The 27,481-nt window shown below is 36.9% G+C and overlaps 1 protein-coding gene across 8 annotated transcripts in view; it reads right to left on the reverse strand.

The window, feature by feature from the left end:
- The window catches only part of CLIP4 (CAP-Gly domain containing linker protein family member 4), a 136,479-nt gene that overhangs the window by 29,917 nt on the left and 79,081 nt on the right, over window positions 1-27,481 (reverse strand). For 7 of the 8 annotated variants that reach the window (XM_074209788.1, XM_074209783.1, XM_074209782.1 and 4 more), the window contains 6 exons: window positions 11,990-12,079; window positions 11,293-11,436; window positions 6,745-6,876; window positions 3,971-4,094; window positions 762-817; window positions 9-81 (listed from right to left, as the gene is read on the reverse strand). In XM_074209788.1, coding sequence (XP_074065889.1) covers window positions 9-81; window positions 762-817; window positions 3,971-4,094; window positions 6,745-6,876; window positions 11,293-11,436; window positions 11,990-12,079 — 619 coding nt within the window. The remainder of the gene's footprint in view (window positions 1-8; window positions 82-761; window positions 818-3,970; window positions 4,095-6,744; window positions 6,877-11,292; window positions 11,437-11,989; window positions 12,080-27,481) is intronic. The other variant, XM_074209787.1, reaches the window with a different exon arrangement.

Below are 27,481 nucleotides of genomic sequence, written 5' to 3' on the forward strand. Positions count from 1 at the left end.
ATACTCACTTTTCAAAAGTATTTCTCCTGTTTATCTCTTTTTGAGAAGATGCAGAAGTTGTACTGAAACTTCGCCTAAAAGCTAAATAGGAAAATTAATAATAGGAAAAAAATGAAAAAATTTTTTAAAAAAACTTGTACTCGACCCTATATTCTCTCTCTCTACTTCTGCAGATGTTCCATTGTATCAAATGTTTCCTTATAAGCAAGAATCAAAGGAAGAATATATATATATATATAACATAATTATAGTTTAGGTTTCTTGAGAAAATTTTATCCAAAATTCAAATGATTCTTAAATCCTAGAAAATCAAACTATATACATATGAGAATAAAACAATCATTTTCCAGAGTTTTAGTTTTTTCAAGATTTTGCTAGAAGGCATTGATTGGATGGATACTTTAAAAAGTTTCATGAAGACAACAAGATCATTCTACATACTGATAAAACTGCCACTTTTTCCTACTTAATTTAATAAAGTAACCAAAATTTTAAAGACAAAAATCTAAGTACATATACTTAGAAAAAAGTAATGTTTATCATTAAATTCACCTAATTCTTTGTATGTTATCACAAAAAATAGTATGTACTTGTTTCCTAAGAGTATACTTCTAATTTTTTATTATTGGAAACTCCATCAAAAGTGAAAGCAAGAAATCTATATAAATCTTTTTCCTCTAAAAGGATTGGAGAGGAAGCAGTTAATAATGCAATACATAACTAGTGATTTCTCTTTTCAATTTTAATAAAATTCATCTTACCTGGAAAAGTACGATTTCGTTTATTTGATGCATTCTCTGAAAGAGTATCTTTTAGTCTATTGGTAAAACAAACAAAAATCTCAGTATGAATCTGGTGCTCAACTGTAATAAGTATTAACTTATGTATGATACACTCATTTATTTGATACTAGTCTTCAATGGAGATATGAAAACCATTGTGATTTATTCATTTCTATCCTCATAAAGCAATCTTCAAGCTGTCCCCAATTCAAAAATAATCTTTCCAATTTTTTTCAAAATTTTAATGACTTTTTATTCTGAAGGCCTCAGTCTTTTAAGTTTGAGTTTATTTGAATTTTAAATTCCTCAAGAGCAGAAACTACATTTGTTCTAGTTTCTTAGGGAGGGTCCAACTTAGAGCACTATGCAAGGACTTAATATTATGATGATGATAATGAAACAATTGAGTTATAACATAAAGAGTTTAAAAAGTAGGCTATTTTAGGGAATCTTTTTTTTTTAGGTTTTTGCAAGGCAAATGGCGTTAAGTGACTTGCCCAAGGCTACATAGCTAGGGAATTATCAAGTGTCTGAGACCAGATTTGAACCCAAGTACTCCTGACTCCAGGGCCAGTGCTTTATCCACTGTGACACCTAGCCACCCCAAAAGTAGGCTATTTTGAGATAAACTCCTTTATTTTAAACAGAAATTGAAAAGGAAAAAAGTGAGAAATAAAAGTGATCTGTAATCAATAAATAGTTGAAATTATAAGGGGGGGGGGAAGTGACTTGGAGATACAATATATAAGAGGAAGAAAGTCATGATAGTGAATTTGGGTCACTCACTCACCAAATTAGAAACAGCACAAAGCAACCGTCAGAAAACAAGAGCTAGGGGCGGTTAGGTGGCGTAGTGGATAAAGCACTGGCCTTGGAGTCAGGAGTACCTGGGTTCAAATCCGGTCTCAGACACTTAATAATTACCTAGCTGTGTGCTCTTGGGCAAGCCACTTAACCCCATTTGCCTTGCAAAAAACTAAAAAAACAAACAAACAAAAAAAAAACAGAAAACAAGATCTTGAGTCCCTTAGCCTCTGCCAATTTCAAGTCATGTAAACTTGAGGAGAATCAGTTAGTCTCTCTACCACTTTGTATCATCAGCTATAAAGGAAGAATAATTAAATTAACTTCTCCCAGAATTTCAGCTAGAATAAAATGATCTAATATCTATAGATGCACTCTGAAAACCATTTAAAAAAAAGTTTTTCCTCAACTGAATAATCTCACCTAACATTTAACTTTTTTCCTTCCTCTGAGATTTAATTTGGCTTTTATGTGATTAATACTAATAATATCTTAATGATGATAATATCATGTGCATACACGGACTCATACAAAAGACAAATGTCATCACCATCATTAAAATAGGTGAATAAGAAGGGAATTACCAAATATCAGAAAGGAAAATAACAAGATTAATCAATTAAGAAAGTTTTAAATTTACATTAAGACAGGAAAAAAATCACCATCTTTGATTACAACTGTGTTAATGAAATAAAAAAGTCATAAATGTTAAAAGGCAAAAAAAAATTGAAGAAATTTAAGAACAGGGGTAAGACAAAAAAAATATGATGGGTTTGGAGTTTCTAACTTTAGAAGTGTGTGTGTGTGCATATACAAACACACACAAACACATATACACATATATATGCTCTTAGAGCTTAAAGTTACACTAAGACTTTTAGGGCACACCTGGGACAAGAATTTCCTTACATATTTATAAAATCATTTCAGAGATCTTAAGCAATTCTGAAACAAAAACAAGGTTAATGCCTCTACTAAATTTTTATTTAAAATAATAAAGGCACCCACTTCCCATGGTTGTTGTGAAGATAAAGGGAGATAATCATTGTAACATATTTTGTAAACATGAAAGTGTCATGTAAACACAAGCTATTGTTATCAATATTAAGACTATTCATGACTAGTATATGTATGCTTTAATATTCAGGCCACTTTCTCTCAAAAATCTGTGCTCAGTATGTACCATTCAACTCATTAATTTGTTGGATGAATGAATTTATATCCTGGTTGCTCAAATAACCAAGAGTAACCCTTTTAAAACAAATAGTACCATTAAAAAAAATAAGATATAAGATATAAAGGAAGTTGCCTTTCAAGTTTTCAAAAACACAAGAAAAATCTGAGATAATTTGTCTGAGACCTATCTTGAAAGGATCTATTATCTAGTATTTCTAATGGGGGGAAAAAAAGAATATCTGACTAGAAGAGGCTCATAGCTAGATAATGGCTGGAAAAGCAGATCACATGCATATAGTTACATTATTCTTATTATTTTATATTTAGAAATTACTTCCACTGAAAAGTGTACTAAGGCAATGTGCCTCTCAGTATATCAGCATATACAACAAGTCATCTCCCATAATGGTAACTAAAAGTTGTAGAGGGTTTGCTTCTGGTAAACTTAAATTTCTAAAATGAAGTGAACCAGGACAACTTTCAAAGTGTAATATCTTAACAAAAACAGTGAGCTAGTTTATTACATTTTAAAAATCCTTGAAGTTCCACTTCCCCCCAAAGATCTACTGTCTATCTATTTTTGAAACCAAAAGGAATCAAAGGAAAAAGTCATTTTGGTTCCATTAGATTTGTAAGAGAATGAATGGGGTGCCTGCTGGCAGGAAATGTAATGCTGTTATGATGTGACTGAAGCAATCAGATAGCATTTTAACTTTTGTTTGCATGACAGATTAAGCATGCTGCTCTCACTGTTCTTAGCTGCAATACTACATCTAATAGCCTACATGTACTCATAGGGTATGCAAATGAGGGGGAAAAGGATGTTTTTTTTAAAATTGCAAATCCTCAGCAAAAGGAAATTTTGCTTTCCATGAGCCCTCCCTCTAAGAAAGGTAGCTACTTAATCCCTAGAAAAAAGAAATGAACTGCACCCTATATTCCTCTCTAATATTATTTGGGTTTTTTTTTTTTTTGCAAGGCAAATGGGGTTAAGTGGCTTGCCCAAGGCCACACAGCTAGGTAATTATTAAGTGTCTGAGACCAGATTTGAACCCAGGTACTCCTGACTCCAGAGCCAGTGCTTTATCCACTGCGCCCTCTCTAATATTAAAAGAAGAACTCTAACTGTAAAAGTAAAAACCAGTTAGAAAATGTGTGCCTGGAAACAAATATACATATATATGTAAATATAAATATTCCATTTTTACCTCTGCACTCTGGTTGGGGGAGCAAATATTCCGTATCTTGGCTGACAAGTGAAGTACTGCACACCTCCAACTGAACCATCATTCTTGCCATAAGGCTTTTCAAGCTCAATGCCACACCAAATTCCTAGAACACAAACACAGAGTTAATAAAGCACCTATTAGTCCTTAGTCCAATACAACTAAACATTTTCAGAAATGTAATATGGAATTATAGGCATTAGATTTTCAAATGATAAAAATTACATTGCACAAAGTGGTCAGAAACAACAACATAATTTAATAAACATAAATGCAGGATAGTACATTAGAGAAGGAAAAAAATAAACAGAGAAATAGATGTCTGGCAAACTCTAGTTCTATGTAAATATAACCAAAATACATGCAGGAGATACAATAGATCAGTAAAGTAGAAAAGGCAAGCATGATATTACAACCCCACGACTAAATCAAGGAGCAATTCTTAAAAAGTACTGATTACTTTGTCTAGTTCCATGTTATCCATCCAACTAGGATGGGGCACATACAATAAGAAACGGCAGGGTGGTGAGCTAGAAAGTGTGACAGAGAAGAGAATCACAGGAGGAAAACAGTTACAGTGCAAATACATTAACAACATTAGGATAAGGCAACAAACAGCTATTTTCTAAAATGAACTAGAACAAGAAAGATACCTTTATCTTGGTGAATAAAAATATTTACTTTTCACAGTATGATTTTTTCCAGAAGGTTCTTAAATGCTTGGAGGAAGCTAAATATAAGATATACTAGCAGATTTCTCATAGGGCAGCTAGAATGCTTGCTTATCAGCTATGTGACCCTAGGAAAGTCTTCTAACCTCAAGATATAAAAGGAGGATCAAATAAAATAGAATCTGAATATTACTAGCTGAGATAAACTGGCTCTTCATGTTCAAAGATGACATAATTTTCCTAATTTGAGAATGCAATGAAAAGACTAATGTAGAATCTATTCTTTTCTATGTACAAGCTATCCAATAATGTGGAGTTATAGATCGAGTGGATGGACCTGTTATGCTTTTAAGGTCTGCCATTTAATGTCTCACAAAATTAAGCTACCCCATGTCCCAAGCCAGATGACTCTATCTTCCCCTGCTCTCTTCCATAACAACTCAGTTATACCATGTTATCTGACATCATATTTCATTGTGCCCTTAAGACAGATCTGCACAGTCCCCTAGGAGCTTGCCAGGGAGCTTCCTAATCTGCTCCCGTGATAATGTTTATACCAGTGTGACTCCAAAGGGTTGAGTAGAGATAAGCAATACCATGATGTTTCAGGAGGCCACAGACTATAGTCTCTTTGCTGACGATCCTAACTTATTGCTTATTGGTTATTATAGTTCACAGGGGACACAAATAAAATTGCTCAGAGAGAGAGAGAGATGGAACATATTTAACAGGTTAAGGTTTTGCATTCATATTGAAGGTCAGAAATCACATTGCTTGGTACACCTTGTTTGTTCTGAAAACTGACATCGTCCATTTCTGCCTTTGTATTCTTATCACCTATCATACTGTCTTACACAGAGAAAACATGAAATAAATGTTTTAACTGATTTTAAATACCATACTTGACTACTCTCCCAAAATGACTCTCCAGAGGAATAAAAAGAATACCAAAGACAAATGGCCTCAGCAGAAAATATCCTTTCTAGAAAGGCAAATATGACTTTCTAAACCTCAGTTTCCTTATTTATGAACTGAAAGGAGATAGGTTCACTGACCTCTAAAGTCCCTTCCAGCTCTAATGATCCATGACTAAAGTTTTATTTGGGAACCATCAACAGGAAAATAGTTGATCTCAATTAACACCTGAAGAATTGACAGAGAGAAGTGAATTCTAAAAAAACAACCAGTCTGCAATCAACTTGAGGTAGTATAATCAAAAGCAGACAGGTAACCAGTAAAGGATAAAAAGAACAGAATATTATATGCTTATTCTTCATCAATTTTTTGGTATACATTTTCTTTTTGAAATATTGCAATGCCACCATGTGTCAAATAGCAATATTGCCATTTTAAATTTTCAGCACACAGCTTCACTCAACATGGAAGTACTGTTTCCATTTGAAAAATATAATAATGCATGGTATATGAAACTGCTTTGTAAATTGTTAAACATTTAATAAATATACAAGATTATTAGTAATGCAAAAATGCAAAATAAAGTCTATTTTACACAAAAACATAAGATTAAGCCTGTATTTTTCTTTAACCTTATGAGAAGTCCAGAAATAAACACATGGACTCATAAATGTTTAAGTGCGTTGTGTATTCACAAGCTTTTAGTTAGCTTTAACATAGCATAATCAAGCAAAGTCATTCTTCTGGAAAAATAGAATTTTCTATTCTCTACAAGGAACCCTAAACAAAGTTATACAGTCAACTTTCCATTGTCTTAAAAAAAAAATCAATTCATTTTATAACTTGTTTTCAGACAAAAATTCATAATCCCAATCTTGCTTCCTCTCACCCAAGATTATCCTGGGCAGCAAACACTAAGATATAATCAGAGAATACAGACTCAGGTTATTATTAGCCTAAGAGAAATATAACTAGAAAGATAAATCTGCTGGGGGTAAAGCTGAGAGCATTATCAAAACAAGTATAAATAGTTGGAAGATTCTCTGTTTCATATATTCGTTACCACTGCATCATAAAATAAGAAAACTGACTATAAATCAGTTTCACAGATGAAAGGTTCTTATATTTCTTTTTCAACCTAAAGAAAATAAATGAATGAAGGTAAACTACCTGGAGCAAAGTTTGTTGTTCCAAAGAACCTGACAGTGCCAATTCTCTGGCCTACTACCAGTACTCGGTCTCCAACCTGAACATCTTCTTCCCGTTTATTTCCCATAGATGTAGCTGAAGTAGTCGACCCTGCTTTGCAAATAAAATAATGAGTCAGCATCAGTTCCAATCTGAATAAGCACATGAAGCAATAAAACACAGACCTAACAAATGCATCTAGGATTCCTAGTCTTGGCAGTATCACTTTTCATTCCTTTGATGCAACCCTGCATTCCCCTATGCCTTAGTATATAATTTTTTGCTAGTCAATGTGGATAAAATAGTTTACCATCCTGTGATGACCAACTTGGAAATGAATTTTTCTGAACAGGTCAGTCTTTGGATGTCAGGTGTAGTCAGTGGCAAGACTCCTATACAATGCCTCTTCAGTCTGCTAAGACATGCCAGAGATTGTGCTCTGTGGGCAAAGTCTTGGAAAATTCAGAGGCAGCTCCGTTGCACAACAAGGTATCCAAATAAGACATTAGCAGAGAAACAATGAGACATCGCTTCTTTAAAAATCTGACATAAGCCTATGCTATAGTAAGAGAAGTCATGTGCCAGATCCTAAGAAATAAGCATCTGCTCTGAGCAGATAGAATAAGAGAATTGTGCTCAAATCTTATGACATATTTTAAGAAGAAGAACAATGACAAATGAGCATGTACAAAGGATGAAAACCACAGTGATGAGGATTGTGGAAACCACATGAAGAATGAAATAAAATAGAAATATTTACTCTGAAGATGAGAAGACAAAAGAAACAGATGATAGCTAGAGATTTTGGCTACGTGATAGTATATGTGGACTTCAGAACCAATTGAATAAACAGACCCAAAGAGTATAAGTGGAAATCTTATTGAAGGGGGTATCCAATGGGATGTTGTTTAACAGTTTTGTCAGTTACCTGAAGGTCTGCATAACTTATATGCTTATTAGATTTGTAGATGACACAAAAGCTGAAAAAAGCTAACAAGATACACAAAGAATACAGATTCACAAAAAACCCTTCCTAGCCAAGAAAATGAGTTAAATCTCTTAAGACTAAATTTAACATGTGTGTGTGTATATATACACATGTATGCACACACACACACATTTCTAACCTTACATTTGAACTCAAAAAATTAAATGTACAAATAAAATATATACATAAGACATATACCTAGACAACAACTTACATGAAAAAGATATAGATGTGAAAACACTTCCTGATCATTTGAAGAGCTGGGAAGTCCACAGAAGTAGAATTTTGGATATTACTGTCAGATTTTTCTATATATACTTATCAGTTTTATTGATTTTTTTCTTCTAATTTTTAAAAAAATTATTTGTTATAAAGATAGCACTAATACATTGTTGGTGGAGCTGTGAACTCATCCAGCCTTTCTGGAGAGAAATCTGGAATTATGCCCAAAGGGCAACAAAAATGTGCATACCCTTTGATCCAGCTATACCACTACTGGGTCTATACCCTGAAGAGATTATGAAAAAGGGTAAAAACATCACTTGTACAAAAATATTGTTTGTGGTATCAATGAATTGGAAAGTAAGGGGATGTCCATCAATTGGGGAATGGCTTAATAAACTGTGATATATGTATGTGATGGAACACTATTGTTCTATTAGAAACCAGGAGGAATGGGAATTCAGGGAAGTCTGGAAGGATTTGCATGAACTGATGCTGAGTGAGATGAGCAGAACCAGAACAACATTATTGTACACCCTAACAGCAACATGGGGGTGATGATCAACCTTAATGGACTTGTTCATTCCATCAGTGAAACAATAAGGCACAATTTGGGGGTATCTGCGAAGGAGAATGCCATCTGTATCCAGAGAAAGAATTGTAGAATTTGAACAAAGACCAAAGATTATTTACCTTTAATTTTAAAAAAAAACTGTTATATAATTCTGCTATATCTTATAAATTATTTTTCTTCCTTAAAGATATGCTTTCTCTCTCATCACATTCACCTTAGATCAAATGTATACCATGGAAATTATGTAAAGACTAACAGACTGCCTACTGAAGGGCTTGGGGGGGGAGGGAAGTGAGATTAGGGAGAAAATTGTAAAATTCAAAATAAATAAAAGAATGATAAATGGAAAAAATAAAGGATAGCACTCAGAGAAGAGGAGAGGAATACAGGGGAAAATTTAAATGTTAAACCAAAAGTTAACAATAATTTTGTTACAAAGAAAAAAAGGTCTGAGTGTTTTATCAGTTCAACATATGTCAACAGTGGAATATGAAAACCAAAACTAAGACAGCATCTGGTTGCATTAAAAAAAGATTATAAAGCATTATAAAGCATAAGGAAGTGGTAATCCTATTATTCATCATCCTACTTAAATCTCACATCTTAAGTGCTGAGCTGAATACTCAAATGAGGGTCAAGTTGACCCTTTTGTTTCAAAACAAACCTCAATGGGGCCAGAAGAAATGATAGGTGAGCACATTATAAAAACCATGTTATAGAATTAGGTGGAGGTTAAAGCACCAGGTTTAGTCTAGAAATGAGAAAATTTAGTGGAAACAAGGAATTTTACCCCCTATGATCAAAGATCATTACGTGGAAAAGCGATATGACCCAGGTCTGTTTGGTTCCACAAGTCAAAACTAGAAGCAATGGGCCTAAGATAAAGGAAAAAAAATTCAATTCAACCCAAGGCAAAAATTCTAAGGAGAACTGTCCTCAAACTGCCCCTGTTATCAGGTGGTTGGAGATGTCAAAGGTAATTATTCTCCATATGGTTTCTGCAGACCATTTTTAATCACCCTTCCATCCTGGGCTGCTCCCCTCCCTTCCCCCTGCTCCTCTTCATGTGTTCTCTCTTCCAGCCCCACCCTACTTCTGCATACTGTCTCCTATGCTCAGAGCAGGGAGAGGATTGGGGGGTTGAGGGGAATCTCCTCTTACATCATCTTTCCATGTCCAGTCTCTGTTTTTAGCTCATACTGTTCCCCACTCCTGAAATGGACTCTCCCTGGTCATACCCTTTTAAATTCCCTCCCTTTCATTTTAGCTTCAATTTCCATATCTGTAGAAGGGGAATATTTTCACAACCTGCCTCACTGAATTGTTGCAAGGAATGTATTTTGCACAACTTAAAACTCTCTATATATGTGAGTTACTGGGTCTCTTAACTTTTACTGCATATTGTTTTCCAAAAAAAAAGATCATCCTAACTTTCTTTTCCAGAAAATTCCATGAATATTAAGTCTAATCACTTTGAAGCCATTATGAGAGAGAAAAAATTCACTGCACTCAAAAGTCAGGAGAGCTGAGTTCAACTTCCAGCTATGGACATGTTATTTAATATCTCTTTACTTCAGGTCCTCAATTGTAAAATGGGCATATTAATATTTTACTATCCACCTTTCTCTATGAGACTATCATGAGGAAAGTTCTAAAAAGATCCATATAAATGAGCTACCATCATTAGTCCTTCAAAGGTCTACTCACAAACCACCCACTTGCCTCCCCATCAACCTAAGACCTATCTCTTCCAGTCACTCTAAGCCCTGACAGCTGAAGATATTAGTACTCTTTCTGGACTTCTCTTTAGCATTAATCACATCTTATTTTATACTATAGTATTTGTGTTTATTATTTTCACCACCTTATTACATTGTAAATTCTTTGAAAGAAGAGTCTGATTTGAGCTTGTCTTTGTCCAGATACCTTATGTGTAGCAGGCATTTGAGGAATGAAATAATGAGCACAATAACTGAAAATGCTTTGGAACAAGCAGTGAACTCCATTACTGAAAGGATTCCAGCAGGGGCTGGACAATCATTTGGTGCAAAAGTTATAGAAAAACTGCCCAGTCAGCACAAATTGATACCACTCCCACTTCTAAGTTCCCATGCTATTCTGTAACAAGGGCACTGGATAACAAGAAAAAAGCAAAAGTTGAGTCTAACACATAATAATCAGGAGCAGCAGTTTGGTGGGTGGTTGGCTTGTGTTTTTTTTTTTAAATGACTGAATCTAAGAGTCAAGATCACAAAATATGCAAATTATGCAAGCCCCAGCTCCAAATACAAAGCAAAAACTCATCTATACAGGCACATTTTGTTGGGGGTTTTTTGTTTATTTTGTTGGGTTTTTTTGTTTGTTTGTTTTTATGTTTTTGCAAGGCAAGCGGGGTTAAGTGGCTTGGCCAAGGCCACACAGCTAGGTAATTATTAAATGTCTGAGACCGGATTTGAACCCAGGTACTCCTGACTCCAGGGCCAGTGCTTTATCCACTACACTACCTAGCTGCCCCTATACAGGCACATTTTGTACAAAAGTCTGTCAATTGGTCCTTTCAGTGGTGCCCACAAAAACAGAATGTAGTTGTGGAAAGTTTCTTTTTCAAACAGAAAAAGACAGGAATAAGTCCTGCTATACATTTAAAAATCTAAGTCAACTGAAGTTGAACCATCAATAACCAAAGTATAATTTAATAATAAAAAAAAAACACCAAGAAATCCTGGATGAAAAAAGTCAGCAGTACCAGCACTGGCTCTAGATGAAATGGAGGAACTTTTCATGGATGCCTCCTTACTGCTGTTGATTGGATTCCATTTCTTAGAGTGGATCTGTTTGTTGTCCAAGGAAGATACAGATGAGGAGGAACTGATAGATACAGGCTGAACAGCTGAAACAGAGATAGCAAGAGAGAATACTATCAAGAAGCAGTACAGAATTAACACCATGAGAGGCACTTTCAAAGTCAACTCTGATTTCACAAATGTTCCCCTTGGATTTCAAGCAATTAGATAAGATAATAGAGGTCAAGCATGATGCAGTGGAAACAGTTCTAAACTTGGATTCTGAAAACTTAGGCTATTCAAGGTCTTACTCTTTTTGTGCAATTCTTTCTTTTTTTTTTAAATGGCAATAGCAGCTACCCAACCCTATCTCATCAGAATGTTCACAAGGACTTTTATGAAGACCAAATGAGAATGTATTACAAAAACATTGTCATCTTTTCAGCACAACAAAAATGCAAATGTTTTCTTAAGTGGATTGTAGAAATCAATATTACTTGCAAATAATGCATCTAATAAACAGAGCAAAACTAAATAATGAAATGGAGCTGTTCCATTTCTTGCTCCTTGTAAGGGACTGAACTGGTAGGAGAAAAGTGACAAACAGCAAATTATTATAATAAATAACAAACATTTTGAGAACAGAATATTTTATGTTACCTTCCTTCCCAGGTACAGTTTTCAGTCCTTCACCAGAAGACAATAAAGATGTTGATTCAGAACCACCCTCTTTTTTGGATGTTGCTAATCCTGGGATAAAATAGCAACATACAAGAAAAAAAGTTCTCAATAGTTTGAAATTAAACAAACACAAACAATCCTTGAATAAAAATAAATCTAATTACTTTTTTTTTGAAGATAGATAAAAGAAACATAAATTTAAGAAAAACGTAGTATGTTTTTAAAAAACACCTTATGGTCACAAATTACAATCCCCAAGCATTCCCCCTCCCCATGTCTTATAAACTATCATAAAGGCATGTTAAGAACAACTCTGTAGAATCAAGTAATCTGTGGACAGGCATTTTTTTTCCTGAGGTCTGCTAATTACCAGTTTCACACAAACCAAATTTTAGGTCAAAGAAAATCATTTTATAGAATCTTGGCATTTTGGTGTTGTCAGATCATTCTGCCTGCCAATGGCCCTCAGTCTTCTTTACAGAGGAGATAGCTGGTGATACTATTGCCAAGCCTGGGGTCAGGAAGACTTAGGTCCAAATCTGACCTTAGACACTTACAAGCAGCAAGTTACCTAATCCAATTTCCTATTTTTCCCCAAGTGTAAGATGATGTAATATTAACACTTACCTCCTTAGGGCTGTAGTGAGCATCAAATGAGATAATATGAGTTATCTAAGACTGATACTCTGTAATTCTACATTTCTGATCAAAAATTGGTTTATCAGTCTGTTATTAATAGTTATAAATCTGAATGTTGTCTCCGTATGTAAAGATGTCAATATGCTATGTCAAGACCAGTCTTCTGCATCTAAATGTTGACTTGGCCTGTAGCAAAACTACCTGGTCAGCCTTGTAAGAGCACCAATAAATTCCTTCACCTGGATAAACAAACCACAAGAGACATCTTGAAAGAGGAGAGAGCAATCCTATAGTGATCTGTAAACATTCTCTTTTCCAGCCTAAGTGAGATTCTTATCAACAGAAATTTGAAGCAAATATCATAACTTATGAGAGGATCATAATGTAGAACTGTGTCATCTGTATGAAATCTCATTGGTTGCCTAACTCAGTTTTATGATTCTTTGTCTTTTCTGTATAAAAATGTCCCCAGATTTCTGTTTGGCATCTATAAGGATGCCATCCACCCATGAATTCCAGTAAGATCCTAAAGAATAAAGTTTCATTTATAAATTTAACTTTCGTTACTTCATTTGTAGCCTATGAAAAGTATAGTTAGCAGAACCAAAGAACAATGTACACATTAACAGCAATATTGTGAGATGAACAACCTTGATGGAAGTAGCTCTTCTCAGCAGTTCAGAGAGCTAGGACAACTGTACTAAACCGGACTATGAACAATGTTATCCCCCTTCCAGAGGAAGAAAAACAAAACAAAAACAAAACAAAAACCCTTCAAAATCTGAAAAACACTTTATAAAGATTATTTCTTATGTATCTCTTTCCCTTGATCCTAATTCCTCATACCAAAAATGACTAATCTATAAACATGTTTATCAAAAATATGTATGTACAATGTTAACCTGACTGCTGCTGAGGGGAGGGGGTGGGGAGGGAGAAAGGAAATTTTGTAGCTTTAAATATACATGTGCATATGCACAGATTAAAAAAATTAAATTAAAAAATATAGTTAATAGAATATGGCACCTGAAACATAGTAGACACTTAATAAAACATCTAGAGATGGCCCGTCTCAGTTACCACAACTGTAAAATGGGGATAAAAGTAGCACCTACCTCCTAGGGTTGTTGTCTAAATCAAATGAGACATTCATAAAGTATTTCTTAGCTTGAAGAACAATGCTCATACTATGAAACTTTAATAATATGTTGCTAAGTTTTAATAAGCTGACTTTTTTTCACCTCTTTTATCATTTGCCATAAGAAAGAGGAGGAAGAGCTACATTTGGAAATGAATGTTTTATAATGCATCCAGATGCCTCAGTTCATCACCTCATGAGACATCTTTAGCAAAAGACTTGGAAAGGAAATGGAAAGAATGATCGTTTATTTATATAGTACCTATTTATTTAGATAGTACCTACCATATGCTGAACACATCACAAATATCTCAAGTGATCCTCACAACTACCTTGGGAGATGAGTACTATTACTATCCCCATTTAAGAGACCAAGAAACTTAGGTAGGCAGGGATTAGTAGAAATAATTACCAATATCTACTACAGAGAAGGAGGAAGGAGAGAGACAAAAAATAGACAATTCTCCAATAATGGAATGAAATCTCCAATTTCTACAATATAATGGAATGAAATCTCCAATTTCTACAATAATGGAAGGAATCTCTATTTTTCAATGAAGTTACTCTTTCCACTGCAGCAGTTCCTAGTCCCTCCATGCCTGCCCATCTCTATGATTCTTGTCCAGATCCTCCTGTGAGTCTGGCTTTAATTTTTCTCCCTTGACAATTGCTTGATAAGATCTTCCAAATTAGATCAATATATTCTTTGATAATCAGTTATTTTAATGCAAAAGTGGACAGATGGAAAAACTGCTAGCAAATGTAGTTCAGCAATAAGAAATGAGAAATAGTGGGAAATGAAGGGCCTTCCTTTCTCACAAGAACTGCAGAGAAAACTGGCAGTCTTGCTTAAGTGAAGACCAATATACCAACACACCACAATGAACTCAAAACAGATACAATATTGTTTTGTCTTATGAGAGGGCACACATCATAAAAAAGAAAAAATAGAAGAGAATAAGATCAGGCACCTCTTGATTTTTTAATTAAATATGACAAAAAGGAAACTATGAAAGATGTAGCAGACAATTTTAATCACATCAAATTTCAAAGTTTTTGCACAAATAGAATCAAAAAAGTAGAAGAGAACAAGAGAATAGAAATAACACAGGGTGCCAAAGGTCTTCATGTAATTTTAAGCTATTGGATAGTTTAATAGCTTTCCAGGTACATAAAGGTTTTTTGGCACATTTTGTATTTGCAGGAAATATCACCAACAAAATTCTGATATCCAAATATACAAGAAATTTGCACAAATATAGATCATCCAGAGGTTTTTCCCAAACAGATAAGTGGGCAAAGTATAAAAACAATTTCCAAGAGAATTGCATAAATAATAAATGAAAATGTGCTCCGAACTGCTAATAAGAAAAATGCATGTAGGGCGGCTAGGTGGCGTAGTGGATAAAGCACCGGTTCTGGAGTCAGGAGTACCTGGGTTCAAATCCCGTCTCAGGCACTTAATAATTACCTAGCTGTGTGGCCTTGGGCAAGCCACTTAACCCCGGTTGCCTTACAAAAAAAAAATGCATGTAAAAACAACTCGGAGGGTGGCTACATGGCGCAGTGGATAGAGCACTGTCCCTGGAGTCAGGAGTACTTGAGTTCAAATCCAGCCTCAGACACTTAATAATTACCTAGCTGTGTGGACTTGGGCAAGCCACTTAGCCCCATTGCCTTGCAAAAACTAAAAAACAAAACAAAAAAAAAACAAAAAAAACACAACTCAGACATTTTTGCCTTATGCTTTGAAAATCAATATAGATGAATTCAAACTTCCAGCCAAGATGGCAGAGAGAAGACAGGAGTGTGCTAAGGTCTCCTGTTCTTCCCTCATATATATTATGAAACAAACCTCTTAACAGAAATTCAACTGACAAAACCCAGAAAAAGAAGCTAGGAGAACATCTATCAACAAGGTCTGTCTCCAGGGATTATGGGTGAGCCAGAGGCAGAGCAGAGAGCAAGGAGGGGTGAGATGAGAGCCAGACTAACCTAGGATCAGCCACTGAGGATTTAACTGTGAGAGTGGAGGTCTGGGGCTCCAGTGGGGCTGGAGGGCAAGTTCCAGCACAGAGAGTTGCAGAGTGTGGCTAGACTTCAATCCACTAGTCTTGGCTGATCTGGAGGACCAAAGACTCCATATTTACACTGCAGGGGAGTTATTTCCCAGAACAAACTCAGTAACAGTCCCCCCCCACCCCACCCCAGGCTCAGGCCTGGGCAGCTAGAGTTCCCTTAGCTGAATAGGGAAATTAACTACCTCACCCCAGGGCTCAGCCCACATTGTTTGAGGATAATAGTATACAGCTGCCCACCTCCCCCACCCCCTCCAGGCCTAGGGAGAGGGTCTCAAATAAAGGTCACAGACACTCCAGAGAAAGTAACCAGCACCCCCTACTGGCTGGCCTACTTGGAGTTACTAAGCCAAGTGAGCAAAGCCTCTAAGGGATTTCAACACTGAACCTCTGTGAACCAGCCCCTCCCCACAAGATCTTAGGAAAATGAAGAAAGGCCAGTGGAAAGGGGGGGTCCGAAAAAAAACCACCCAGAAGGTAAAGACCCTGACTCAAAGAAATCTAGAACTTCTGAGGAAAGGTACGATTTAGTCTCCAGTCCAGAAAGACTTCCTTGAAGAAATCAGGAAGGAATTTAAAAATCAATTGGAAAATTTGAGAAAAGAAACCCAAGAGAAAATTAACACCTTGCAACAAGAAAACAAAACATTGGAAAATACAATTAGACAAGTGAAAAAAAGAAAATAATTCTCTCAAAACCTCAATTAGACAAATGGAAAACTTCTTCAAAAATAGAACAAAAAATAGAACAATTAGAAAAGAAGTAGCAAAAGATAAATGACTTCATAAGACAATAAGAATCTGTTAAACAAAACCAAAAAAATAAAAATAAAATAGAAGAAAATCTAAAATAACTCATCAGCAAAACCACTTATATTGAGAAAAGAACCAGGAGACACAACCTAAGAATCATTGGGCTTCCTGAAAATATTGAAGAGGAAAAAGAGTAGACTTAATATTACAGGATTCAGTGATGGAAAAGTACCCTGACATCATGGAACCAGAGGGCAAAATAGTTATTGAAAGAATACATCGATCCCCTCTGGAAAGGGATCCAAAATGAAAACAATAACACTAAGGAATATTGTGGCCAAATTCCTGAACTATCAGATAAAAGACAAAATCCAGCAAGCAGCCAGAAAGAAACAATTTAGATACTAAGGAGCCACAGTAAGGATTACACAGGACCTGACTACATCAACATTAAGGGATCGAAGGGCCTGGAATGCGATATTCCAAAGAGCAAGGGAGCTCAGAATGCAGCAAGAATCCACTATCCAGCAAAACTGAGCCTTCTCTTCAGGGGAAAAATATGAACCTTTTTTAAGAAAGATTTTATTTATTTTGAATTTTACAATTTTTCCCATTCTTGCTTCCCTCCCCCCACCCCCCACAGAAGGTAGTCTATTGGTCTTCCAATAGTTTCCATGATATACATTGATCTAAGTTGAATATGATGAGAGAGAAATCATATCCTTCAGGAAGAAAGATAAAGTATAAAAAATAGCAAAATTAAATAATTAGATTATGTGGGTTTTTTTACCCCCCAAATTGAAAGTAATAGTCTCTGGTCTTTGTTCAAACTCCACAATTCTTTCTCTGGATACAGATGATATTCTCCATTGCAGATAGCCCAAAATTGAAAAGACAAACATTTAATGAAATAGGAGACTTCCAATTCTTCCTAATGAAAAGACCAGAGCTACTAAAAAATTTGGATGTCAAACAAGAGACTCAAGAGACACATGACAAGGTTTAAAAAAGGGTAAAGAAAAAAACTGCTATCTACCAATAAGATAAAACTGGCTACATTCCCATCTGGGAGAAAGATTCTCCTAACTTTCAAGAATTGTAACTCTATTAGAGAGATTATACTAAGCCAGAAATAAGGGACACTCATGACTTAACCATGACTCTGATAGAATGATTTAAAAACAATATCTCTTTAAAAGGAGGCAGTAAAGTGACAGAAGGATGGAGGAGATTGAATGAGGTAAATCATATTATATAAAGAGGTACAAAGGACCTATTGCAATAGAGGGGGAGGAGATGAAAACTGCCTGAATCATACTGTCATCAAATTTGGCTTAAAGTTAACATACACACACTCAAGTTAAGAAACTTATCTTGGGGCGAAGCCAATATGGTGACAGGAGAAGACCATATCTTAGGTGTCTCTTGCTCAAAACTTATAAACTAAGGACTCTAACTAAATTTTTGAGAGACAGAACCCACAGAGGGATCCAGTGAGGCAGTTCTCCAGCCCAGGGTAACCTGGAAAAGAGTAAAAAGGCTCCACTCCACGGAGTTGGAGAGGTAGCCCACCAGAGTGAAGGAACTTCAGCATCCTGGAGGCAGCCCCAGGGCACTGGGAGCCATGGCTCACAGCAGCGGGGGGGGCAGTTTTCTGACCAACACCCCAGGGAGCACCAGGCATAACTTGGGGGATAAGCGTGGGGACCTCTGCCAGAGTGAGCACATGAAGCCCAGCCCTCAGAGTACACAAAGAGCAGTGTGGCAAGCCCAGATCCAGGAACCAGAAGCAGAAGCTGGTAAGCAGAAGCCCCTAGGGCAAGAGTGCTAAGCTTAGGGAGGGGAGCAGAGAGAGACTGCCAAGTTCTGTCCTTTGTCCCTGGAACAGGACTCTGGGGCTCTGACCACATTTAGATCCTGATCGCAGTCTAGGCCTCCACATAGAACAGCAGGCCCACCCCCACCTCGGTCCCATGACAGAGGGGTGCACTTATGGTCATTCACAGACCAGGAGGGGAGACAGAGCCTCAGACACACTGAGATCCTTGTGGGGGTGTCCCACTAATATTCAAAGGCTCAGGAAGCACCCCAAAACCAGGCACAGACTGGAGAAATGAGTAAGCAGAGAAAAAAAGAGGAACACCATTGAGAAATACTTTGCCTGTGATCCCAAGAAGGATCAAAACACTCAATCTGAAGATGGGGAAGCACAAGCTCCTGTACCTAAAGACTCAAAGAAAAACAGAAATTGGGCTCAGGCTATGACAGAGCTCAAAAAAGACTTTGAAAATCAAGTAAGGGAGATAGAAGAAAAATTGGGAAAAGAAATGAGAGAAAATGCAGGAAAAATATGAAAATGAAGTCAGAAGCTTAGTCAAGAAGATCCAAAAAAATGCTGACAAAAATAACATGCTAAAAACCAGCATAGGTCAAATGGAGAAAACAGTTCAAAAAGTTATTGAGGAGAAGAATGCTTTAAAAAGCAGAATTGGCCAGATGAAAAAGGAGATAAAGCTCTGAGAAAAACAAATCCTTCAGACAAATAATGGAACTAAGGGAGGTTGCTGATTTTACAAGAAATCAGGACACAATACTTCAAAACCAAAAGAATGAAAAATTAGAAGAAAATGTGAAATATTTCATTGAAAAAAACAACTGATATGGAAAACAAATACAGGAAAGATAATTTAAAAATTATTGTAATACCTGAAAGTCATGATCAGGAAAAGAGCCTTGACATATTTTCAAAGAATTACTACAGGAAAATTGCCCTGATATCCTAGAAGCAGAGGGCAAAATAGAAATGGAGAGAATCCACCGATCCCCCAGAGAAAAAGATGCCAAAAAACCAACCCCCTAGGAATATTATAGCCAAGTTCCAGAACTCCCAAGTCAAAGAGAAAATATTACAAGCAGCCAGAAGGACACAATTCAAATATCGTGGAGCTGCAGTCAGGATCACACACGACTTAGCAGCAACTACATTAAAAGCTCGTAGGGCTTGGAATATAATATTCCAGAAGGCAAAAGAGTTTAGAATGCAACCGAGAATCAACTACCCAGCAAAACTGAACGTCCTCTTCCAGGGAAAAAGATGGACTTTCAGTGAACCAGGGAAATTTCAAATGTTCCTGTTGGAATGGCCAGAGTTGAACAGAAGGTTTGATTTTCAAATACAGGACTCAGGTGAAGCATAGAGAGTGGAGAAGGGGAAAATATGAGGGACTTAATGATGATGAACTACATGTATTCCTGTATAGAAAAATGATACTGATAATACTCATATGAACCTTCTCATTTAATAGAGCAGGTAGAAGGAGCTTTTATAGATGAAGCACAGGAGAAAACTGAATTTGAGGATATATTGTGGTATAAAAATAGAGTCAATAGATAAAAGGGAAATATAATGGGAGAAAGAAAAAGGAGAGGAGGAATAGGCTAAGATATTTCATATAATAAGATTTTTCTTTATTACAAAGAGCTATTGCAATGATATGGAAAGGGGAAGGCAAGGGGGAATAAAGGAATCTTTGCTCTCATCAGAAGGGGCTAGAAAAGGAAACAGCATATATACTCAATGGGGTATAGACATTTGGAGTAAGAAGGAGAGAAGGGGGACTGGGGGAAGGGGGGGATGTGAGTGATGGAGGAGAGGCTGGACCATGGGGTGGGGGGGCAGGGGGGGGGAGAATGCTCAGATATAACACATTTTCTTTTCTACTTCTTGCAGGGGACTGGGATTGGATGGCCTGTCTGGGACCATAGGGCCAGGTGGATGCTGGGCCTAAGGGGTCGTATGTGGGCTTGGGGCCTCTTGGCCCCAAGGCTGGGGATATGTCTGCTGCTCCACTCAGCTACCCTACAGCAGAGACAGAGTGGCAGGAGAGAGAAAATATAGTACATGGTAGTGGAGAAGTACGAATGGAGGGAGTTGCAATCAGCAATGGCAATGGTAGAAAAATATGGAAATAACTTTTGTGATGAACCTATCCTAAAGAATGTGATCCACCCACAACAGAGCTGGTGGTATTGGAACACAGACTGAAGCACATTTTTAATTATTATTATTTTTTTGGGAGGGGGGTTGCAGAGCAAATGGGCTGGGTGGCCTGCCTGGGGTTGCACAGCTGGGTGACTGTTGGGTGTCTGAGGCCGGATTTGGACCCGGGTGCTCCTGGCTCAAGGGTCACTGCTCTGTCTGCCACCTGGCTGCCCCTACTATTATTATTATTATTACTATTTTATTTTTATTTTGGGTCTTTTGGGCAGGGGGTTGCAGGGTAATGGGGTTGGGGTGGCTTGCATGGGGTCACACAGCTGGGTGATTGTTGGGTGCCTGGGGCAGGATTTCAGCTCGGGTGCTCCTGGCCCCGGGGCCAGTGCTCCATCCACTGCGACACCTGGCCATACCCATAATTATTATTTTTTTTAATTTTAATTTTTTCTCTCCCCTTTACTTTATTGCTCATGCGTGTCTATATTTTTTTGGGGGGGGGTATTATGTTTACTCTTAAACAAGAATATTTTAGTAATGTATAAAAAACATTGTACAAAATAAGAATAAATAAATAAATGGAAAAAAAGAAACTTATCTTACCTTTCAAATATTAAAAGGGGAAGGGGAGGAAAAGAGGAACTTACAGAAGGAGGTGAAGGAAGAGGGGGCAAGGGGAAAGGGGAAAGAAAGAAGAGGGGTTGGATATAAGGGGCAAACTGAAGGTGGTGGTATTCAGAAACAAAATACTGGGGAAATATGGATAAAATAAAAAAGAAAAATCAGCACAGATGATAAAAGATGGGGTTGATAAATTCTAGAGGGTAAACAGGGAGACAGGTACTGAGAGGTACTCTTGGTGAGGCTGTGAACTGGTCCCACAGTTCTGAATTTCAATATGAAATTTTGCTAGATAAAAGACTAAGGACTAATTGTCCATTCATTTTGTCCACTGATCTCACTAGAGGGCATTTTACTCTAAGGCAGGGGTGAGTAATGTCTGGTCCACAGGTCATTTGGTCTGGCACTGTCATGGCAACCACAGGTGGGAGCTGAAATTCAATAAATCTAGGAGTTTTTTAGGGGTGAATTAATGAATTGTTTGTCCAAATATAGCAAGTGAATGATGTTATAATTGGCTCTTGGCAGAAAAAAAAGGTTTCCTATCCCTTCTCTAAAGATTTCAAAGACAGAAACAAAGATTCACTTATGATAATATTCACAGCAATTCTCTTTGTGGTAGCAAAGACCTGGAAACAAGGGGCTTTTGTTGACTAAAGAACCTGAAAAACCTTTGATAGATGAATATATACAGGAGAATCTAATCTTACTGTGAAATAACAAATTACAAATATAAGGAACTCAATAAATAATACAGGAATATTTATATGAATTAATGCAAAGGGAAAGAGAACAAGGAAACAATATAAATTTTAAGTCACCAAAATCAAATTTTGAGCAATAGAAAAATTCATTCACTGAATTGAATGGATGATTTAATAAAAAAAAAAGTATTTATTGAGCATTTACTTTGTACAATGACTGCATTGTGCTAATTCCTCAAGGACTCAATATTCTAAAAAGAGAGACAGCCCATATAAGTTTCAACTGCAAGTCAGATAGAAATGTCCAATGTTGTCTCTACCAGTCTCTGACACTGACCCATGTGGCAGTATCAAAGACTCTGGTGCTAAGTAAACTTTCTTTTCTGGGATTTAAGCAGCTGGGGCAGAAGTAATTGCTAGACTGTATCTATGCTGGGCTTACTTTCCAGGATGATGTCTGGGGGTCCTGGGTGCTATATCTAAAGGCATAATGATAGTAGTCAGGAGGAGAAGTTGTTGGCCAGGTCTGACTCATGCCATCTCCTGACTCTCCCTTTGGGGGGGTTCTGATACTCCAGCTAGACTGACTGGTTGGTGGGGATAGCAGGACTCTTCTCCAAAAAGGCTACTTCCCTGGATGATGACTGAAGGCTGAGAGAAGTTCTGTGTATATGCCAGTGAGCAGTCTGGTGGTAGTGTGGAAGATGGACACAGGCTCCACAAACATTTCTCCTCTTAGTGATGATCATGGGCCTGGGATAGAAATAGATCAGGTAGAATGGTGGATATCACTATTCCTGAGCTCTTGAACTTAGGGACCTAGGCTGCCTTTATCAGCGTCCAAGGGGCGATGATGATCAGAGTGGTGGGGGGTGTCTGGAACTATTGCCTCCAGCTCTCCCTAGGTTACTCTGCTACTTCAAATAATAAAATATGTTTTTCCCTCCTCTGCACCCCCAATACACCATGGAATTCCCCATGGCTAGAACAACATCCACACTGTCAGATATGCTCATTATATGGATTATTTTGAGTTGTTTTTATACATCACAGGAGGGTGGCAATGACTATAATACTAAAAGGCATCAACAAAATTTTTCTAAAATACACACACAACTGGGTTGATAGACCATAAACCCAATATATTCAACTAGAAGAGTTTAATTTATAGAGTAGTTCTGAAAGCTAATAAGGGCACCAAAAATGTGTGAAGAGTTAAAAGTTAATTAAAAAATGTTAGGCACAATGATTCTTCCCCACATATGGATTACTACTAGTACTCTGCGGCAGTCCAATCACTAGGCGTGTCCCTTGTGTCACCAGCAATTTCAAGTCTTCAGAAAATGTGACAATCTGACAACACTGGCTACACAGAATCATTGGGAGAATAAGAGTGTAATAAGAAATAGCGGACTACCCATGTCCTTTCCTGGATATACATTCTAATGGCTGGTTTCCCTGGCTTTGTGGTGTTCAAGGGCTCTATGTAAGTAGTACTGGTTCATATAGAAATAGAGCCCTTTGAACAGGGAATCTCATCTATTTGAATTCTGCACAGAAAACTCACCTCAGACTGACCAAAACCCTGGAGGAATGGTTCCCTGCCTGGGCCTAACTAGACACTGGACCTGGTCACTCTGTGACCCTATCTGCCAAAGAACCGTGTATGATTTTAACTGGAGATGCTTGAGAAGAGTCTTGAAGGATGCTTTCTGTTACAACAAGCTGAATCCTCTCTTGAAATCAACAAACAGAAGCCACAATGGGTTCTTATACTCTCTGCACAGACAGCCTTAGTCCTACTCTGTCAGATAAAAAAAAATTATCAAAAAGAAAGAGAAAAGTTTCTACCACACTAGATGAATTTTCTAATAAACATTTAAATGAAGACATAGAACAAGGAGGCATATAAAGGGCTTTTTTTTCTGAGTTGATAGAAGTAATCACAATTAATTGATTAGGCATCTAGGCAGAAGGACTTCATTCCTACTATTCTCTATGCCTGCAATCATCTCCATTACTCTTAGCCCTAAAATTCTTTAAAACCTACTTTAATGCAGGGCAGCTAGGTGGCGTAGTAGATAATGCACGGGCCCTGGAGTCAGGAGTATCTGGGTTCAAATCCATTCTCAGACACTTAATAATTACCTAGCTGTGTGGCCTTGGGCAAGCCACTTAACCCCATTTGCCTCGCAAAAAAAAACCTAAAAAAACCCCCTACTTTAATGCCACTTCCTTCATTAAATTTCCCTCTTAAAAACAGTAATGATCTTCCCCTTTGCCCACACATATCACTTTGCACCTTTCTTACACATTTAAATATTATAATGCAAAATAATGCTTGGGGTATACCAGAGGAGGACAGGTACCATGTCTTATCTACACTATGCATCTCCCCTGTGGCCTAATATGTGTGGTTCAGTTGTTTCCAACATTCAGGGTTTTCTTGGCAAAGATACTAGAGTGGTTTGTCATTTCCTTCTCCAGCTTTACTTATTTGTTTGTTTGTTTATTTATTTATTTTGGCAAAGACACTGAAATGATTTGCCATTTTCTTTTCCAGCTCACTCACAGATGAGGAAATTCTAGCAAACAGGGTTAAGTAACTTCCCCAGGGTCACATAGTTATTAAGTATCTGAGGTCAAATTTGAACTCAAATTTTCCTGACTCCAGGCCTAGCATTCTATTGTATCACCTAGCTGCCGCACATATAAATGGTACTTAATAAACTGAACTAAAATTCTTCTGTTATTTGAAGATTGGTTATGTTATTTCATTAAGGTGTTATGTAATAATTTTTTTAAAAAGACAGTTTGGTGACTAACTTCCCATTATGCCACCCTGAATTTAGACAGCATCTATATACTAAGCAAGATTTCGCTGGCCCACTACAATGAAGACTCCAAAGAAACAATTAATTTTTGAAAATTGTAATCTATTTAGTTAAAATGAAATAATTGGAGGATGATGCTGCCACCTTAAATGTATATTTCCTCCATAGTGGCTCAAAACTCCCAGTTTAACACTCAAGTATCTTGTTTTCCTTAACAACACCCCTAGAAAGCAAAAAAGACAAATATCCCCTTTGTACGATGGATGAAAATAAGAAAGAAATAGTTAAAGTGAAAAGTTGACTTGACCTTGGTAGATGAGGCTTTTAGGAAGCAAATAATTGTATCCATAAATGGCAATGACAACAGCAGAATCATACATGTAGTTTTGCTGAAGAGTGCTGCACTCCAATTAAAGCTAAAAATTGAACATAATTTATCAAAACATGTAATGATTATATTTCCTATCTTTTAAAAGATGACAAAGGAATTGAAAAACTAAGGGAATGAAAGAAATTAAAATCAGCAGCACATACTAATACTTCAAAAAAGCTCTGAATTTTCAGATATCTTCCCACCATGAAATAATTATCTAGATTAGATCTAATGGGTCCTTTGGCACAAGTACATCTTAAAACAAGAGCTTAGCTTGCACCATTTGCACATCTAACCTCTCAGGGAGAGGATGTGAAATGTCCTCCCACATATGTCAGTTTAGAGTTTACCACAGCAAGTAATCAAGTTCTATTGTGAGAGGCATTCAGGATAATAAATCTATAAGGAATGCATTATTATTCAGTTTAAACTGTGTTTTTCAAATCAGGGAAAGATGAGTGATACCAAGGAGAGTGGACCAAAAACTCCAGGGATGCCACAAATTCCAGAGTATGAATTCCAGTAATTGCAGCAAATACCTGACCCAACATTATCTTGAACCCTGCAAGGACATTGCATGAATTGCCTCCATCTGAATGGATATGAGTCTTAACATGACTTATTTCCAAGAGTAGCACTCTAGCTGAGTCTATCCTGGGGACTGGACTACCCACCCTTACTCAAACACAAAGAAGACCCCCTCAAGCAGCAGCTTGACTTCTCACCTCTCCCTCTATAGGGATCTCTATACAATCTCTACAGGGGCGGCTAGGTGGTGCAGTGGATAAAACACTGGCCCTGGAGTCAGGAGTACCTGGGTTCAAATCCAGTCTCAGACACTTAATTACCTAGCTGTGTGGCCTTGGGCAAGCCACTTAACCCTGTTTGCCTTGCAAAAAAACCTAAAAAAAAAAAAAAAAAAAGAATCTCTGTAGTATGTGTTGATTGGCTTTATTTTTTCTTTTTCCTCTTCCTGTCTTTAAAAAAATTCTTTTTGATAAGAAAAGACTATCTGGGAAGAGGAGAAATACAGTTGGAAAATGTGGATATACAAAGTTAAAAAAGATCAATAAAAAAAATCTAATTTTGCTAAAAAAAAAAAATGATAAATGCAAGCACATATACACAGTAACTCCAGTAAGGACATTTTGTGGTGACATCTTAGCAGCTCTATCTTTCCAAGAACAACCAGTCTATTTTGATGAAATGACCAGAAGTAAAGATCAGGTTACAGAAAGTCATGAAATAACAAAATCTGAGCACAAGTTATCCTGAAACATTTATAATTTTTTAATCATGATTCTAGACTATTCTATTCTACCCACTCTCTTTTATCATCAATGGAGAAAAACAAAAACAAAATCAATCCATGAGGGACAGTATACTTTCAGATTGTTTTAAAACACAGAATTCCCATGTTTTCATTGATGTAGGGAGCTCTTGAAAAGGATGCTCTCTATAAATGTAGATCAGCAACTTTTCTTAGGGAATTGGTTGAAGGATAATGAAAAGTTAAGGGCCTTGGTCAGGATTATACAACAGTAAATAGTGTCAGAAGTGAGAGCAGAACTGGTTTTCTTGTTTAAATAAATTAACAACTGATTTACTGAACTCAACATAAAATTAGGTATTGGTTTTGCCAAACTGGTGTGATAGCTGAATCCTACCACTGCTCTTGTTTCTCAAACTGAGTCATCACCTCCCATGGCTCCTCCTCCTCCCATCTCCCTCAAGCGAGATCCACACCACTAGATTTACTTAAAAAAATGAATGTCATTCACTATGAGCTCCCTCTTTCCTCAAGACACCTCTGGCCACTTTTTCCTCCTCCTCCTTCATCCCACCTCACATAAGCCTCACTCCTTGCCCAGGTGAACCCTCTACAGCATAAAGGCTCCAATTCCTTCCTCAGTTCTGCCTCACTCCCTTGGCTTCCAATCAGTTCTGGGGACTGCCCTCTGTTCATTCATTCCTTTCTTACTCTATATTGAGCTCATTTGTTCATTTTTGTTTTCTTCAAAGTCAGGGCCTGTCTTCTCCCTTTCTTTATATGCTCAGTTTGTGGTACAGTTCCTAGAACTGAGGAACTCTCTACTGACTGACTTAATTTCATATTGGGAAGATTTAAGCATGTTTTCAGACAGGGCAAGAAAGAACTATGGGTGAGATTCTCACAAAGACAATGTGTTTTTATGGCTAAAAACCCACTTGCAACTTTAAAAGTCATTAAAATAATAAAAGTAATAAAACAATTCAGGACATACCTAGGATTCATAAAGTAATCTGACAAGGTACAGTGAGCTGATTTAGTACACAAGGAATAAATACAATAATGCT

Source organism: Macrotis lagotis, chromosome 1, assembly GCF_037893015.1.
Source record: "Macrotis lagotis isolate mMagLag1 chromosome 1, bilby.v1.9.chrom.fasta, whole genome shotgun sequence".
NCBI classification, from domain to species: Eukaryota; Metazoa; Chordata; class Mammalia; order Peramelemorphia; family Peramelidae; genus Macrotis; species Macrotis lagotis.